Source organism: Mustelus asterias, unplaced genomic scaffold (assembly GCF_964213995.1).
Source record: "Mustelus asterias unplaced genomic scaffold, sMusAst1.hap1.1 HAP1_SCAFFOLD_2587, whole genome shotgun sequence".
NCBI lineage: Eukaryota > Metazoa > Chordata > Chondrichthyes > Carcharhiniformes > Triakidae > Mustelus > Mustelus asterias.
In genome coordinates, this window is record NW_027592532.1 from 3,676 (window position 1) to 20,235 (window position 16,560).

Sequence of the window (16,560 nt, forward strand, 5' to 3'; positions counted from 1 at the left end):
CCGTCTCTGACCCTCCCCCTCCCCGTCTCTGACCCTCCCCCTCCCCGTCTCTGACCCTCCCCGTCTCTGACCCTCCCCCTCCCCGTCTCTGACCCTCCCCCTCCCCGTCTCTGACCCTCTCTCTCCCCCTCCCCTTTTCTGGCCCTCCCTCTCCCCGTCTCTGGCCCTCCCCCTCCCCGTCTGGCCCTCCCTGTCCCCGCCCCTACCCCTCCCCCTCTCCCCACCTCTGGCCCTCCCCCTCTACCCGTCTCTGGCCCTCCCTCTCCCCGTCTGGCCCTCCCTGTCCCCAGGAGCGATATGAGAGTGAGCGCTGGAGCCTGTCGATGGAGCTGGGTTCTAAGATCAGTGAGTTACAGATGCAGAATGCCTCACTGCGGTGTGAGCGTGAGACACTGGAGCGTAAACTGCGCAAGGTGCAGGAGCAGCTGGACTCCACCTCGAGCACTGTGCTCTTCCTGAGCAAGCAGGTGAAGGAGAAGGAGGGCCGGGTCAAGGAGGCCGCTTTCTCCATTGACAACATGAAGAGCAGCAACAAGTGGGTGCGTTTCCACACCGGATTCGACAGCCACGCCAAGTTCGAGGCCTTCCTCCACTTTGTCACCCAGGACCCTGGCCTGTGCTCGGGTAAGATCCGCGGTAACATTGCCCGCGGGCGGCTGGACGCCGGACCCCACAGCACGCTCAGCCACGCCGACCAACTCCTCCTTGTAATGTGTCGCCTCCGTCTGGGCCTCCTGCTGCAGGACCTGGCTTACCGCTTCAAGATCTCCGAGACCACCGTCTCCCGGGTGTGGCTCAACTGGACTGAAGTCATCCAAGCCCGGTTGATGCAGGTGAGCGACCGATGCCAACTCCCCCGGCCTCGTGGTGTTACACTGTCAAAACATTCTCAACCCTCCATTCAGATTTTCCGTCTCAACAATCGAAGTTCAAAGAAAGGAACAGCGCAGGAACAGGGCCCTTCGGCCCTCCAAGCCTGTGCCAACCATGATGCCCCAACTAAACGGAAAAACATACCTCCTGCCCTTACCCAGTCCGTATCCCTCTATTCCCTCCCTATTCCTGGACCCATCCAGGTGCCTCTTAAATGTTGTTAATGTTCCCGCTTCCACCGCCTCCTCTGGCACCGCGTTCCAGGCACCCACCACTCTCCGTGTGAAAAACTTCCCCCGCACATCTCCCTTAAACGCCCTCCCCCTCTCACCTTGAACCTGTGCCCTCCCCCTCCCCCTTCCCACCCTGGGGAAAAAAGCCCCCGACTCTCCGGATAAAAAGCGAGTTACTGCGGATGCTGGAATCCGAAACCAGAAGAGAAAATGCTGGAAAATCTCAGCAGGTCTGGCAAAGGGTCGCCTGGACTGGAAACGTCAGCTCTTTTCTCTCCCGGCAAGATGCTGCCCAGACCTGCTGAGATTTTCCATTTTCTCTTTTGGCTTCTGACTATCCGCCCTGTCTGTGCCCCTCATCGTTTTGTAGACCCCTATCCGGTCTCCCCTCTGTCTTTCCAGTGGAAACAATCCTAGTTTAATCATAGAATCCCTACAGTGCAGAAAGAGACCATTCGGCCCATCGAGTCTGCACCGACCACAATCCCACCCAGGTCCTATCCCCATATGTTTACCCGCTAATCCCTCTAATCTGTGCAACCCCGGGACACTAAGGGGCAATTTAGAATGGCCAATCAACCTAGCCCGCACATCTTTGGATATTCACGCCTCCTCATCGCCGACACCCTCGGGACCCAGCAGCATCCTGGCGAACTCTCTGTCCAAAGCTTCCGCGTCCTCCTGGTGGCGAGCAGTCACCGGGTCAGACTCCCTCCCCCTCTTGCTGTGCCGTGACGGTATGCTCTCCTCCCCGCAGATCCCGGTGACATGCAGCCCCAAGTACGTCCAGGCCTTCGAGCCCAAACGGAGGCTCCAGCACCGGGGGGGCGAGGCGTTGACCCTCCTTGACTGCACCGACCTGTTCTTCGAAGCCCAGGCGAGGGAGCGGACGGCGGGACCGGATGCCTGGCGCCAGCCCTACCGTAACCACTACGTCAGGCGGGGCTACGCGCTGGTCGCCCCCAGCGGGTTTCTGACCTTTGCCTCGGGGGCGGCGCTGGGGGAAGGGGGGACAGCGGCGGAGGAGGGGCGGGAGGAGGACGAAGAGGAGGAGGAGGAGGAGGAGGAGGAGGGTGAGGAGGGCGGTGGGGGCGAGGCGACGCCAGCGGCAGGGGAGCGGGGTCTCGCCGGCCTGAAGCTGCCCACCTTCTTCACCGGGGGGGTGGCGCTGACGGAAGAGCAGAGGGCGCTCACCCGCCAGGTGCTAAGCGTCAGGAGTCACGTGGACAAAGTCCTCAACTTCCGTTTCCTCAAGTCCGTCTACCCTCGGACCATGGAGTCGCAGGTCGACCGGGCCTGGACGATCTGCTCCTACCTGGCCTGCCTCCTCCACGAGCCCATGGGGCTGAGGTGAGGAACCGCCCGCCCCCTGGGTGGGGGGTGGGGGAGAGATGGGAGACCCACCTCCCCCGATACCCTCTATCTGCCAGGCTGTCCCGCACACACAGCTCCAGGGGAGGGGCTGCCTTTCTGGAGCTGTGCTGCCTCCCATAGTCGCAGTGCCGGCTCTGCGCTCACTACCTGGGTACGGGGGGGGAGTGGTCCGGCACTCCCCCCCCCCCCCCCCTCCTCCGCCACCCCGAATCATCACGCAGTTTCCTTCTCTGTTTTGGCACAGCAGAAATATGGCTTATTTCCTGAACTGGCTTTGGGTGGGGGTTTTGGAATGGGAGGGGGTTGGGGGGAGGGAGGGTTGTGGGGTGTCCAGAGCTGTGCGGTGGGGTTAAGACAACCGGGAGTCTCTCCTCGCTCCCCCTCCCGGTCTGGGGGAGCGGGGAGGTGTCAGAGAGTGCGAGTGGTGCTGAGAGAGACGGACAGATCATGAGGAGGTGGGCTCCCGGAGGATGGAGGGGAGCCCCTCTCGTCGAGAGACTCCCAGCGTCAAAAATAAACTTGTTTGTCTTCGGAATTTTCTGGATCATTAAAGAACCGTGATTTCCACATTTCTCCACAAGTGTCCAGACTCTCGATTCAATTAATCTCCCACTCACAGTGGCTGCAGCAGGGGGGTTAGAGAGAGAGCCAGGGTTCCTGCTCCTGATCCCTGTCCAGTGATCCCTGGGTTAGAGAGAGAGGGGAAATCAGCCAGGGTTCCTGCTCCTGATCCCTGTCCAGTGATCCCTGGGTTAGAGAGAGAGAGAGAGGGGAAATCAGCCAGGGTTCCTGCTCCTGATCCCTGTCCAGTGATCCCTGGGTTAGAGAGAGAGAGGGAATCAGCCAGGGTTCCTGCTCCTGATCCCTGTCCAGTGATCCCTGGGTTAGAGAGAGAGAGGGGAAATCAGCCAGGGATCCTGCTCCTGATCCCTGTCCAGTGATCCCTGGGTTAGGGAGAGAGAGGAAATCAGCCAGGGTTCCTGCTCCTGATCACTGTCCAGTGATCCCTGGGTTAGAGAGAGAGAGGGGAAATCAGCCAGGGTTCCTGCTCCTGATCCCTGTCCAGTGATCCCTGGGTTAGAGAGAGAGAGGGGAAATCAGCCAGGGTTCCTGCTCCTGATCCCTGTCCAGTGATCCCTGGGTTAGAGAGAGAGAGGAAATCAGCCAGGGTTCCTGCTCCTGATCCCTGTCCAGTGATCCCTGGGTTAGAGAGAGAGAGGGGAAATCAGGCAGGGTTCCTGCTCCTGATCCCTGTCCAGTGATCCCTGGGTTAGAGAGAGAGAGGAAATCAGCCAGGGTTCCTGCTCCTGATCCCTGTCCAGTGATCCCTGGGTTAGAGAGAGAGGGGAAATCAGCCAGGGTTCCTGCTCCTGATCCCTGTCCAGTGATCCCTGGGTTAGAGAGAGAGGGGAAATCAGCCAGGGTTCCTGCTCCTGATCCCTGTCCAGTGATCCCTGGGTTAGAGAGAGAGGGGAAATCAGCCAGGGTTCCTGCTCCTGATCCCTGTCCAGTGATCCCTGGGTTAGAGAGAGAGAGAGGGGAAATCAGCCAGGGTTCCTGCTCCTGATCCCTGTCCAGTGATCCCTGGGTTAGAGAGAGAGAGAGGGGGGAAATCAGCCAGGGTTCCTGCTCCTGATCCCTGTCCAGTGATCCCTGGGTTAGAGAGAGGGGAAATCAGCCAGGGTTCCTGCTCCTGATCCCTGTCCAGTGACCCCTGGGTTAGAGAGAGAGAGGGGGAATCAGCCAGGGTTCCTGCTCCTGATCCCTGTCCAGTGATCCCTGGGTTAGAGAGAGAGGGGAAATCAGCCAGGGTTCCTGATCCTGATCCCTGTCCAGTGATCCCTGGGTTAGAGAGAGAGAGGGGAAATCAGCCAGGGTTCCTGCTCCTGGTCCAATTCGTAAGTTTGCGGATGACATGAAGATTGGTGGAGTTGGTGATAGTGCCGAGGATTGTCAGAGGATACAACAGGATATAGATAGATTGGAGACTTAAACACAGAAACGGCAGATGGAGTTAAATCCGGACAAATGTGAGGTGATGCAATTTGGAGGATCAAATTTAGATATGTATTATACTGTAACTGGCAGACCCCTGAGGAACATTAACAGAGGGATCCGGGCGTGCAGGTCCACAGTTCCCTAAAAGAGGCAACACCGGTGGCCCAGGTGATGAATAAGGCATATAGCATGCTCGCCTTCATCAGCCGGGGCATTGAGTACAGGAGTTGGGGAATCATGTTGCAGCTATATAAAACCCTGGTTAGGCCGCATTTGGAGCATTGCATGCAGTTCTGGTCACCACATTACCAGGATGGAGGGGCTTTGGAGTACAAAGGAGGTGCACCAGGATGCTGCCGGGTCTCGAGGGTGTTGGCTTGGAGGAGAGGTTGGATAAACTAGGATTGTTTTCACTGGAAAGACAGAGGCTGAGGGGAGACGTGATGGAGGCAGAGACAGGGTGGATAGTCAGAGGCTTTTTCCTCAGGGTTGAAGTGTCAATGACAAGGGGGCACAGGTTCAAGGTGAGAGGGGGGAAAGTTGAAGGGAGATATTTGTCAAGTGCATCCTCGGTTCTTGTGGAAGGCTCGGGAAGATATTGCAGAGGCCCCTCCAGAGATATTTGCTCTTTCCACTGGCAGAGTTCTGGAGGGCTGGGGAATGATCCGTGGCAAACACAATCCAGGGAGTTACAGGCTGGTGGGTAAGTTACTGGAGGGGATTCTGAGGGACAGGATCTCCCAACATTTGGATAGTCAAGGTCTGATTAGGGATGGTCAGCACGGCTTTGTGCGTGGGAAGTCATGTCTGACAAATCTTTTAAGAGTATCTCGAAGAGGTGACCACGAGGATAGGGCAGTGGATGTTGTGTATATAGACTTTAGCAAGACCTTTGATAAGGTCCCACGTGGCAGGCTAGTCTGGAAGGTTCGGGCGCATGGGATCCATGGAGACTTAGTTAATTGGACTCAAAATTAGCTCGATGGTAGGAAGCAGAGTGTGATGGTCGATGGCTGTTGATGGGTGTGAATGTACAAGGCATGGTTAGTAAGTGTGGGGATGATACTACATTAGGAGGTAACCTTCACTCTCAACGATATCAAAAATTATAGGCTGATGTTGATAGTTAGGGAAGGGGGCCGAGGATTGGCCAATGGATTTCAGTGCAGATCAGTGTGAGGTGTTGCATTGTGGAAAGTCAAACCAGGGTAGGATTTACACAGTGAGTGGTCGGGCCCTGGGGAGCGTTGAGGAACAGAGGGACCTAGGAGTGCCAGTACATAGTTCATTGAAAGCAGCGTCACAGGTAGACAGGGTGATGAAGAAGGTGTTTCGCACACTGGCCTTCATCAGTCAGGATATTGAGTACAGGAGTTGGGACATTGAGTACAGGAGTTGGGACATTGAGTACAGGAGTTGGGACATTGAGTACAGGAGTTGGGACATTGAGTACAGGAGTTGGGACATTGTGTACAGCTGTATAAGTCGTTGGTGAGGCTGCACTTGGAGTATTGTGTAGTTTTGGCCACCCTGTTATAAGGAAGACATTGATAAACTGGAAAGAGTGTGAAGATTTAGCAGGATGCTGCCAGGACCAGTGGGTCTGGGTTCCAGGGGGCGGTTGGCCTGGCGAAGACTTTATTCCTTGGAATGTAGGAGAATCAGGGGTGACATTATTGAGCTGATTCAAATCACGAGGGGCAGAGATAGGATCAACGCACAGAGTCTGTTCCCCAGTGATCCCTGGGTGAGAGAGGGGAACTCAGCCAGGGTTCCTGCTCCTGATCACTGTCCAGTGATCCCTGGGTTAGAGAGAGAGGGGAAATCAGCCAGGGTTCCTCCTCCTGATCCCTGTCCAGTGATCCCTGGGTTAGAGAGAGAGGGGAAATCAGCCAGGGTTCCTGCTCCTGATCCCTGTCCAGTGATCCCTGGGTTAGAGAGAGAGGGGAAATCAGCCAGGGTTCCTGCTCCTGATCCCTGTCCAGTGATCCCTGGGTTAGAGAGGGGAAATCAGCCAGGGTTCCTGCTCCTGATCCCTGTCCAGTGATCCCTGGGTTAGAGAGAGAGGGGAAATCAGCCAGGGTTCCTGCTCCTGATCCCTGTCCAGTGATCCCTGGGTTAGAGAGAGAGGGGAAATCAGCCAGGGTTCCTGCTCCTGATCCCGGTCCAGTGACCCCTGGGTTAGAGAGAGAGGGGAAATCAGCCAGGGTTCCTGCTCCTGATCCCGGTCCAGTGACCCCTGGGTTAGAGAGAGAGGGGAAATCAGCCAGGGTTCCTGCTCCTGATCCCTGTCCAGACTGGTGTGTGTGGGTCCCATTGCTATCACGGTTCTTGTGGGCTGCCAAATAAAACACCAATCACCCAACAAAGCAGGGAGGCACTGAGATACAGGTAGACAGACTGTTTAAACTCCAATTTATTGATACAGGAACAGAACTTGAAAAACGTGCTCAATTCTTGTAACCTCGACTGGCCCTCCGACCCCTGGCGCGTTCGAACTTGCGGCCCTTTGAGCGGATGTACGGCCTGTGGGAGACAGAGAGAACGGCATGATTGAGAATGTGCCCACAACAGGAGAGGAGAACAGGACAGAAAACAAACAGCGATGGGAGTGCAATGGGCCATATACTTACTTGGTGTGGCTATGTGGCGTTCCGGGAGCGGGTCCAAAATGTCTGTAAACCCGCCGACCCTTACGAGGTCCTGCAAAAGAGACCCAGAGATTTACAACATGGAATCTAACCCCGTGCTGAGAGTGTTTGATGGGGACAGTGTAGAGGGAGCTTTACTCTGTATCTAACCCCGTGCTGTACCTGTCCTGGGAGTGTTTGATGGGGACAGTGTAGAGGGAGCTTTACTCTGTATCTAACCCCGTGCTGTACCTGTCCTGGGAGTGTTTGATGGGGACAGTGTAGAGGGAGCTTTACTCTGTATCTAACCCCGTGCTGTACCTGTCCTGGGAGTGTTTGATGGGGACAGTGTAGAGGGAGTTTTACTCTGTATCTAACCCCGTGCTGTCCCTGTCCTGGGAGTGTTTGATGGGGACAGTGTAGAGGGAGCTTTACTCTGTATCTAACCCCGTGCTGTACCTGTCCTGGGAGTGTTTGATGGGGACAGTGTAGAGGGAGCTTTACTCTGTATCTAACCCCGTGCTGTACCTGTCCTGGGAGTGTTTGATGGGGGACAGTGTAGAGGGAGCTTTACTCTGTATCTAACCCTGTGCTGTACCTGTCCTGGGAATGTTTGATGGGGACAGTGTAGAGGGAGCTTTACTCTGTATCTAACACCGTGCTGTACCTGTCCTGGGAATGTTTGATGGGGACAGTGTAGAGGGGGCTTTACTCTGTATCTAACCCCGTGCTGTACCTGTCCTGGGAGTGTTTGATGGGGACAGTGTAGAGGGAGCTTTACTCTGTATCTAACCCCGTGCTGTCCCTGTCCTGGGAGTGTTTGATGGGGACAGTGCAGAGGGAGCTTTACTCTGTATCTAACCCCGTGCTGCACCTGTCCTGGGAGTGTTTGATGGGGACAGTGCAGAGGGAGCTTTACTCTGTATCTAACCCTTTTAGATGCATTTAGAACGGAACAATCTCATTAGTGACAGACAGTATGGTTTTGTAAGAGGGAGGTCGTGCCTTACAAATTTTGTGGAGTTTTTTGAGGAAATGACATAAACGGTTGATGAAGGAAGGGCCGTGGATGTCGTCTATATGGATTTCAGTAAGGCATTTGACAAAGTCCCTCATGGCAGGTTGGTTAAGAAGGTTAAGGCTCATGGGATACAAGGAGAAGTGGCTAGATGGGTGGAGAACTGGCTTGGCCATAGGAGACAGAGGGTAGCGGTCGAAGGGTCTTTTTCCGGCTGGAGGTCTGTGACCAGTGGTGTTCCGCAGGGCTCTGTACTGGGACCTCTGCTATTTGTGATATATATAAATGATTTGGAAGAAGGTGTAACTGGTGTAATCAGCAAGTTTGCGGATGACACGAAGATGGCTGGACTTGCGGATAGCGAAGAGCATTGTCGGGCAATACAGCAGGATATAAATAGGCTGGAAAATTGGGCGGAGAGGTGGCAGATGGAGTTTAATCCAGATAAATGCGAAGTGATGCATTTTGGAAGAAATAATGGAGGGAGGAGTTATACAATAAATGGCAGAGTCATCAGGAGTATAGAAACAGAGGGACCTGGGTGTGCAAGTCCACAAATCCTTGAAGGTGGCAACACAGGTGGAGAAGGTGGTGAAGAAGGCATATGGTATGCTTGCCTTTTTAGGACGGGGTATAGAGTATAAAAGCTGGAGTCTGATGATGCAGCTGTATAGAACGCTGGTTAGGCCACATTTGGAGTACTGCGTCCAGTTCTGGTCGCCGCACTACCAGAAGGACGTGGAGGTGTTAGAGAGTGCAGAGAAGGTTTACCAGGATGTTGCCTGGTATGGAGGGTCTTAGCTATGAGGAGAGATTGGGTAGGCTGGGGTTGTTCTCCCTGGAAAGACAGAGAATGAGGGGAGATCTAATAGAGGTGTACAAGATTATGAAGGGGATAGATAGGGTGAACAGTGGGAAGCTTTTTCCCAGATCAGAAGTGACGTTCACGAGGGGTCACGGGCTCAAGGTGAGAGGGGCGAAGTATAACTCAGATATTAGAGGGATGTTTTTTACACAGAGGGTGGTGGGGGCCTGGAATGCGCTGCCAAGTAGGGTGGTGGAGGCAGGCACGCTGACATCGTTTAAGACTTACCTGGATAGTCACATGAGCAGCCTGGGAATGGAGGGATACAAATGATTGGTCTAGTTGGACCAAGGAGCGGCACAGGCTTGGAGGGCCGAAGGGCCTGTTTCCTGTGCTGTTCTTTGTTCTAACCCCGTGCTGTACCTGTCCTGGGAGTGTTTGATGGGGACAGTGCAGAGGGAGCTTTACTCTGTATCTTACCCCGTGCTGTACCTGCCCTGGGAGTGTTTGATGGGGACAGTGTAGAGGGAGCTTTACTCTGCATCTAACCCTGTGCTGTGCCTGTCCTGGGAGTGTTTGATGGGGACAGTGTAGAGGGACCTTTACTCTGTATCTTACCCCGTGCTGTACCTGCCCTGGGAGTGTTTGATGGGGACAGTGTAGAGGGAGCTTTACTCTGTATCTAACCCTGTGCTGTGCCTGTCCTGGGAGTGTTTGATGGGGACAGTGTAGAGGGAGCTTTACTCTGTATCTAACCCTGTGCTGTGCCTGTCCTGGGAGTGTTTGATGGGGACAGTGTAGAGGGACCTTTACTCTGTATCTTACCCCGTGCTGTACCTGCCCTGGGAGTGTTTGATGGGGACAGTGTAGAGGGAGCTTTACTCTGTATCTAACCCTGTGCTGTGCCTGTCCTGGGAGTGTTTGATGGGGACAGTGTAGAGGGAGCTTTACTCTGTATCTAACCCCGTGCTGTCCCTGTCCTGGGAGTGTTTGATGGGGACAGTGTAGAGGGAGCTTTACTCTGTATCGAACCCCGTGCTGTACCTGTCCTGGGAGTGTTTGATGGGGACAGTGTAGAGGGAGCGTTACTCTGTATCTAACACAGTGCTGTACCTGTCCCGGGAGTGTTTGATGGGGGACAGTGTAGAGGGAGCTTTACTCTGTATCTAACCCCGTGCTGTACCTGTCCTGGGAGTGTTTGATGGGGGACAGTGTAGAGGGAGCGTTACTCTGTATCTAACACAGTGCTGTACCTGTCCCGGGAGTGTTTGATGGGGGACAGTGTAGAGGGAGCTTTACTCTGTATCTAACCCCGTGCTGTACCTGTCCTGGGAGTGTTTGATGGGGGACAGTGTAGAGGGAGCTTTACTCTGTATCTAACCCCGTGCTGTCCCTGTCCTGGGAGTGTTTGATGGGGACAGTGTGGAGGGAGCTTTACTCTGTATCTAACCCCGTGCTGTACCTGTCCTGGGAGTGTTTGATGGGGACAGTGTAGAGGGAGCGTCACTCTGTATCTAACCCCATGCTGTCCCTGTCCTGGGAGTGTTTGATGGGGACAGTGTAGAGGGAGCTTTACTCTGTATCTAACCCCGTGCTGTACCTGTCCTGGGAGTGTTTGATGGGGGACAGTGTAGAGGGAGCTTTACTGTGTAGCTAACCCCGTGCTGGGAGTGTTTGACGGGGGACAGCGAGAGGCTCTTACCTGAGAGCAGCACTGTTCCCTGACCTTTAGGTGAGGCCAGGGCTAACTGGTCAAAGGTCATTATCTGTCCTCCAGCCTTTAGGATGCGGTGTCGAGCGACATCAGTTACCCGGAGAGCACAGACCTGGCAGGGGGGAGAAAGCTGGTCCAGTTAGAGATCACGCTGGCTGAGAGGGTGAGGCTGTTCATTCGCGATGATGCTGCCTGCCTCCCGCGAGCTGCAAAGACAGGCTTCGGGAATGCAATGTCTCCACAGCATCAGACAGCGCAGAAAAGGCCCTTCGGCCCAGAGTCTGTACCCACAATGACGACCACTAGAGTCGCACTGATCCCATTTTCCTGCACTTGTCCCGTATCCTCAAATATTTTGATATTTCAAGAGCTTATCCAAATATTTTGTAAAGGTTGTGAGGTTTCCAGCCTCCAATACCCTCCCAGGCAGCGCATTCCAGATCCCCACCACCCTCTGAGTGAAAAGGTTTATTCTCAAATCCCCTCTGAATCTCCTGCCTCTCACCCGAAAACTCTGCCCCCTCATGACTGACCCCTCAACCCAGGGGAACAGCAGCTCCCTGCTCACCCGGTCCATACCCCTCCTAATCGTATACACCTCAATCATGTCCCCCCTCAGCCTTCTCTGCTCCAGAGAAAACAATCCCAGCCTCTCTCCCCCCCCTCAGCCCTCTCTGCTCCAGAGAAAACAATCCCAGCCTCTCTCCCCCCCCCTCAGCCTTCTCTGCTCCAGAGAAAACAATCCCAGCCTCTCCCCCCCCCCTCAGCCCTCTCTGCTCCAGAGAAAACAATCCCAGCCTCTCCCCCCCCCCTCAGCCCTCTCTGCTCCAGAGAAAACAATCCCAGCCTATCTCCTTACAGCTCTAATGCTTCGTCCCAGGCAGCATCCTGGTGAATCTCCTCTGTACCCCCTCTAGTACAATCACATCCTCCCTATAGTGAGGTGACCAGTACTGCGCACAGTACTGCAGCTGTGGCCTCACCAACACTCTGTACAGCTCCAACATTACCTCCTTGTTCATATACTCTATACCATGACTGATAAAAGCAAGTGTCCCATTTACCTTCTTAACTATTCTATTCACCGGCTCTGTTGCCTTCAGGAATATATAGCCCAAGATACCTCTGTTCCTCTGAGCTTCCCAGTGTCCTGCCATTCATTAAATACTCCCTCGTCTTGTTACTGCTTCCAAAGTGCATCACCTCACACTGATCAAGATTGCATCTACGCATCTCTCCCCACCCCCGGCCCACACTCACCTTGAGCTTGGGGATCTCCCAGGTGCGAACATCGTCCGTTATGGATCCCACAACCACAGCAGTCTTCCCTTCACGCCCAGGCATTTTCATCTTGCGTATCTTCAGCAGGAAGGCAGGGGTACGAGGGAAAGATAAGTGAGCTCACATTCTGGTAACTGGCGCGCTGCCCCATGGCACGGACCACCCTGCAGCCCGCTGAGGGCCAGCGACCGTGATGTGGGAGACACAGCAGCACAAAACACACACAGCAAGATCTCACACAAATCCCAGAGTGTATACATCTACCCCCGACAGTGCGGCACTCCCTCAGTACTGACCCTCTGACAGTGCGGCACTCCCTCAGTACTGACCCTCTGACAGTGCGGCACTCCCTCAGTACTGACCCTCTGACAGTGCGGCACTCCCTCAGTACTGACCCTCTGACAGTGCAGCACTCCCTCAGCACTGACCCTCTGACAGTGCGGCACTCCCTCAGTACTGACCCTCTGACAGTGCGGCACTCCCTCAGTACTGACCCTCTGACAGTGCGGCACTCCCTCAGTACTGACCCTCTGACAGTGCGGCACTCCCTCAGCGCTGACCCTCTGACAGTGCGACACTCCCTCAGTACTGACCCTCTGACAGTGCGGCACTCCCTCAGCACTGACCCTCTGACAGTGCGACACTCCCTCAGTACTGGCACCGGGGGGAGTGTGGGTCTGGATTATGGAGTTCTCAAGTCCAAGAGTCCTCGAGAAGATCGACACCATCCAGGACAAAGCAGCCCCCGCTCGATCGACACACTAACCCCCACCTTCAACACTCACTCCCTCCACCACCGACGCACAGAGGCAGCCGTGTGTACCATCTACAAGATGCACTGCAGCGACTCACCAAGGCTCCTTCAACAGCACCTTCCAAACCCGCCACCTCTACCACCGAGAAGGACAAGGGCAGCAGACACATGGGGAACACCACCACCTGCAAGCCCCCCCTCCGAGCCCCACACACACCATCCTGACTTGGAAATATATCGGCCGTTCCTTCACTGTCGCTGGGGTCAAAATCCTGGAACTCCCTCCCTAACAGCACTGTGGGTGTACCTACACCACACGGACTGACTGATGTCCAATAACAATCCTGGAACTCCCTCCCTAACAGCACTGTGGGTGTACCTACACCACACGGACTGACTGATGCCCAATAACAATCCTGGAACTCCCTCCCTAACAGCACTGTGGGTGTACCTACACCACACGGACTGACTGATGTCCAATAACAATCCTGGAACTCCCTCCCTAACAGCACTGTGGGTGTACCTACACCACACGGACTGACTGATGTCCAATAACAATCCTGGAACTCCCTCCCTAACAGCACTGTGTTGAAGAAAAGGGTTGAAGATGGCGGCTCACCCACCATCTCCGTGAGGGGTAATTAATTCTCGGCACTCACCAGGCGGGCCAGGGACAGTGGAGGCCGGTTGGTGCGACTCATAAACAGACGCCTCAGGACGACTTTGTTGAAGGGAGCATTTGATCGCCTGGCCAGGAACCTGTACAACTGCACGGGCGGAGAGAGGAGTTCAAAATACACAGAATGTCAGTAAATCCCCTCAGGAAAACACCCCAACCCGAGCACCCCCCCACAGCTCAACAGCAGACTGTCCTTGCACAGGGCGATCCCACAATTATGACAACAGCCACGTAAAACATCTTCAGTCAACTTGGCCTGGATTATGGAGCTCAAACCCTGGTATCTCTTTTGTTTACCAAACAAATAAACTAACTCAAATTAACTCAGGGACAAAGTGAAAGGGGCAGCTCCCCAAAAGGAGGGGGAACAGCCCGAACCAAAATCTAAGCACAAAGGAAACTTAAAACATTAAATCAAAAGGTGATTATCGGGGTCGATAATACACCCCAGCCCCTGCGGTGCCCAGCGGGCGTGGAAGGCATCAACCGCGCCCGTGGACACCGCATGCTCCCTCTCCAGGGACACCTGGCCGCGAATGTAGCCGCGGTAGAGGGGAAGACAGTCAGGATGGACGGCCCCGTCGATCGCCCGCTGCCTGGACCGGTAAATGGTGCGTCTCGCCAGGCCCAGGAGCAGGTTCACGAGGAGGTCGGCATCCCGACCCTCCCCTCTCCGCACCGGGTGTCCGTAGATCAGGAGCGTGGGACTGAAGTGCAAACAAAACATCAGTAAAAGGTGTTTCAGGAAAACAAAGGGAGTGCAGCCTAAGACACAAAACATAGACATGGTCCACGGACTCCACAAGGCCGCAGAAAGGGCAGTCTTCGGAGCCCGTGAACCTAAAGAATCTACGGTTGTGCGGCACTGCTGCATGCATCACCCTCCACCCCAGGTCCCCAAGGTCATTGGGGGAGATCCCTCCGTAGAGGGACCTCCACCGGGGCCCTCCACCGCCCAGCGGCAACAAGGCCCGCCAAGGTGTATCCAGGCGACAGGCGAGGAGGCGGTAGTGGAAGGTAACCCTGGTAGTATATATATGTACCTCCGACAGTGCGGCACTCCCTCAGCACTGACCCTCCGACAGTGCGGCACTCCCTCAGCACTGACCCTCTGACAGTGCAGCACTCCCTCAGTACTGACCCTCTGACAGTGCGGCACTCCCTCAGCACTGACCCTCCGACAGTGCGGCAGTCCCTCAGTACTGACCCTCTGACAGTGCGGCACTCCCTCAGCACTGACCCTCTGACAGTGCGGCACTCCCTCAGTACTGACCCTCTGACAGTGCGGCACTCCCTCAGTACTGACCCTCTGACAGTGCGGTACTCCCTCAGTACTGACCCTCTGACAGTGCGGCACTCCCTCAGTACTGACCCTCTGACAGTGCGGCACTCCCTCAGTACTGACCCTCTGACAGTGCGGCACTCCCTCAGTACTGACCCTCTGACAGTGCGGCACTCCCTCAGTACTGACCCTCTGACAGTGCGGCACTCCCTCAGTACTGACCCTCTGACAGTGCAGCACTCCCTCAGTACTGACCCTCTGACAGTACGGCACTCCCTCAGTACTGGCACCGGGGGGAGTGTCGGCCTGGGTTATGGAGCTCAAATCCTAGAGTATAGACATCTCTTGTGGCACAGTGGTTAACGCTGTGCCCTCTTTTTAGGTCAAACCAAATAAACAAACTCTTTTTTTTCCAGGGTTCGATTCCCGGTTTGGGGTCACTGTCTGTGTGGAGTCTGCACATTCTCCCTGTGTCTGCGTGGGTTTCCTCCCACACTCCAAAGATGTGCGGGTTAGGTGGACTGGCCGTGCTAAATTGCCCCTTAGTGTCCCGGGATGCGTAGGTTAAATGGATTAGCGGGGTAAATATGTGGGGGTTACAGGGATAGGGCCTGGGTGGGATTGTTATCGATGCAGACTCGATGGGCCGAATGGGTTCACAGAAACCCTGTCAGGTTTCCTCTGCACTCACTCCAGTGCAATCACATCTTTCCTATAATGTGGCGACCAGAACTGCACACAGTACTCCAGCTGTGGCCTGACCAGGGTTTTATACAGCTCCATCTTAACCATGGCTAAGCCCCTCAGTGTCAGGGGACTAGCGAGGGTAAATATACGGGGGTAGGGCCTGGGTGGGATTGTGTTCGGTGCAGACTCGATGGGCCGAATGGCCTCTTTCTGCACTGTAGGGTTTCTATAATCTCCCTGTTCTTATATTCTGTGCCTCGGTTAATAAAGGCGAAAGGTGCCAATGCGCCGTAACCACCGTATCTCCCTGTCCAGCTGCCCCCCGGGATCTCCGGACCCCGAGCTCCGCCGGTGCTCAGCACGGGGGCGGCCGGGGACAGTCAGCCGGGATTGCTGTGCCCCGAGCCCGGGGGAAACCGGCCGTCCCTCTGTCCAGGGACCAGCGGCGGTCACCCCCCCCCCTCCTCCCCGACTCCCTCCGCAGCCGTCCCCGTCCCCGAGCCCAGCGGCCAGGATGGGCCGAATGGCCAGATTCTGCTCCTATCTCCCTCGGGGGTGGTCCGAGGTCGCTCACCCAGTGGGGGGGGGGGTGGGAGACGGGGTCACACGGGGGGGGGGGGGGGGACAAGGGGAGAGACCACCCCCCCCCTCCCCCTCCTTCCCCAAAGCCCCTCCAGGGCTGTCACTGGCAGCTATCCAGGTGCTGAACAGCTGCTGGTTGGAACGGGGCGGGCGTTAGGACCCCGCGGAAGCCCTGAGGACGCGGCTGTCAGCGGGTAAGATGGAGGAACCGGGCTGCGGGGGGGGGGGGCAGGACTTCATCGCCCCGAAATACACCCTCCTCACCTTGACCAGCAGCCGCAAATAGATGTCCTGGCTCTTCGGCTCCTTCCTGCGCACTTTGCGGTCCTTGTTGTGACGGATGTCGATTCCCTGGGCGCCGATGGCGGCGGATTGCGATCCAGCGGAGGGGGAGAGAGGAAAGATGGCGAGAGGTTAGTCATCGGCTCGGAAAGGGGGCATAAACCCGCGCCAGCCAATATAGCGCCATCCGCCTCGCCCGGGCGGCCCCCGACCCCATGCCGGCGTTCCCGGGGCGATCCGAGGCTCCGAGACGGGCGGATGTTATCGGATTGCCCGCCCGCCCCGGTACAACCTACCATCTTGGCGTCGCTGAGCGAGAAGAGGAGGCGGTGCCGCGCGGCCTTCTGGGTATTCCGAGGGACATCTCG

General features: G+C 55.8%; 2 protein-coding genes across 2 annotated transcripts; one reads left to right on the top strand and one right to left on the bottom strand.

Annotated features, from left to right (window-relative positions):
* Nucleotides 1-243: 243 nt before the first annotated feature.
* Nucleotides 244-2,460, top strand: LOC144489831 (uncharacterized). The gene is made up of 2 exons (XM_078207676.1): nt 244-833; nt 1,864-2,460. The coding sequence occupies exons 1-2, from the start codon at nt 324-326 to the stop codon at nt 2,458-2,460; spliced, it is 1,107 nt and encodes a 368-aa protein (XP_078063802.1). The 5' UTR covers nt 244-323.
* Nucleotides 2,461-6,876: 4,416 nt separating this feature from the next.
* On the bottom strand, nt 6,877-16,560 carry rpl18 (ribosomal protein L18). Its single transcript, XM_078207674.1, has 7 exons — nt 16,489-16,560; nt 16,175-16,261; nt 13,340-13,447; nt 11,906-12,004; nt 10,634-10,757; nt 7,112-7,181; nt 6,877-7,004 (listed from the first exon to the last, which is right to left on the bottom strand). Exons 1-7 carry the CDS (start codon nt 16,489-16,491, stop codon nt 6,929-6,931), a joined length of 567 nt encoding a protein of 188 aa, XP_078063800.1. The 5' UTR covers nt 16,492-16,560; the 3' UTR covers nt 6,877-6,928.

Coding starts and splice junctions, on each gene's coding strand:
- rpl18 (XM_078207674.1), bottom strand. Junction 13,448..16,174: donor ATTTGCGGCTGCTGGTCAAG/GTGAGGAGGGTG, acceptor CCGCCCGTGCAG/TTGTACAGGTTCCTGGCCAG. Junction 12,005..13,339: donor CACTGTCCCTGGCCCGCCTG/GTGAGTGCCGAG, acceptor TTCCTGCTGAAG/ATACGCAAGATGAAAATGCC.
- LOC144489831 (XM_078207676.1), top strand. CDS start 324: ATGGAGCTGGGTTCTAAGATCAGTGAGTTACAGATGCAGAATGCCTCA. Junction 834..1,863: donor TCCAAGCCCGGTTGATGCAG/GTGAGCGACCGA, acceptor TCCTCCCCGCAG/ATCCCGGTGACATGCAGCCC.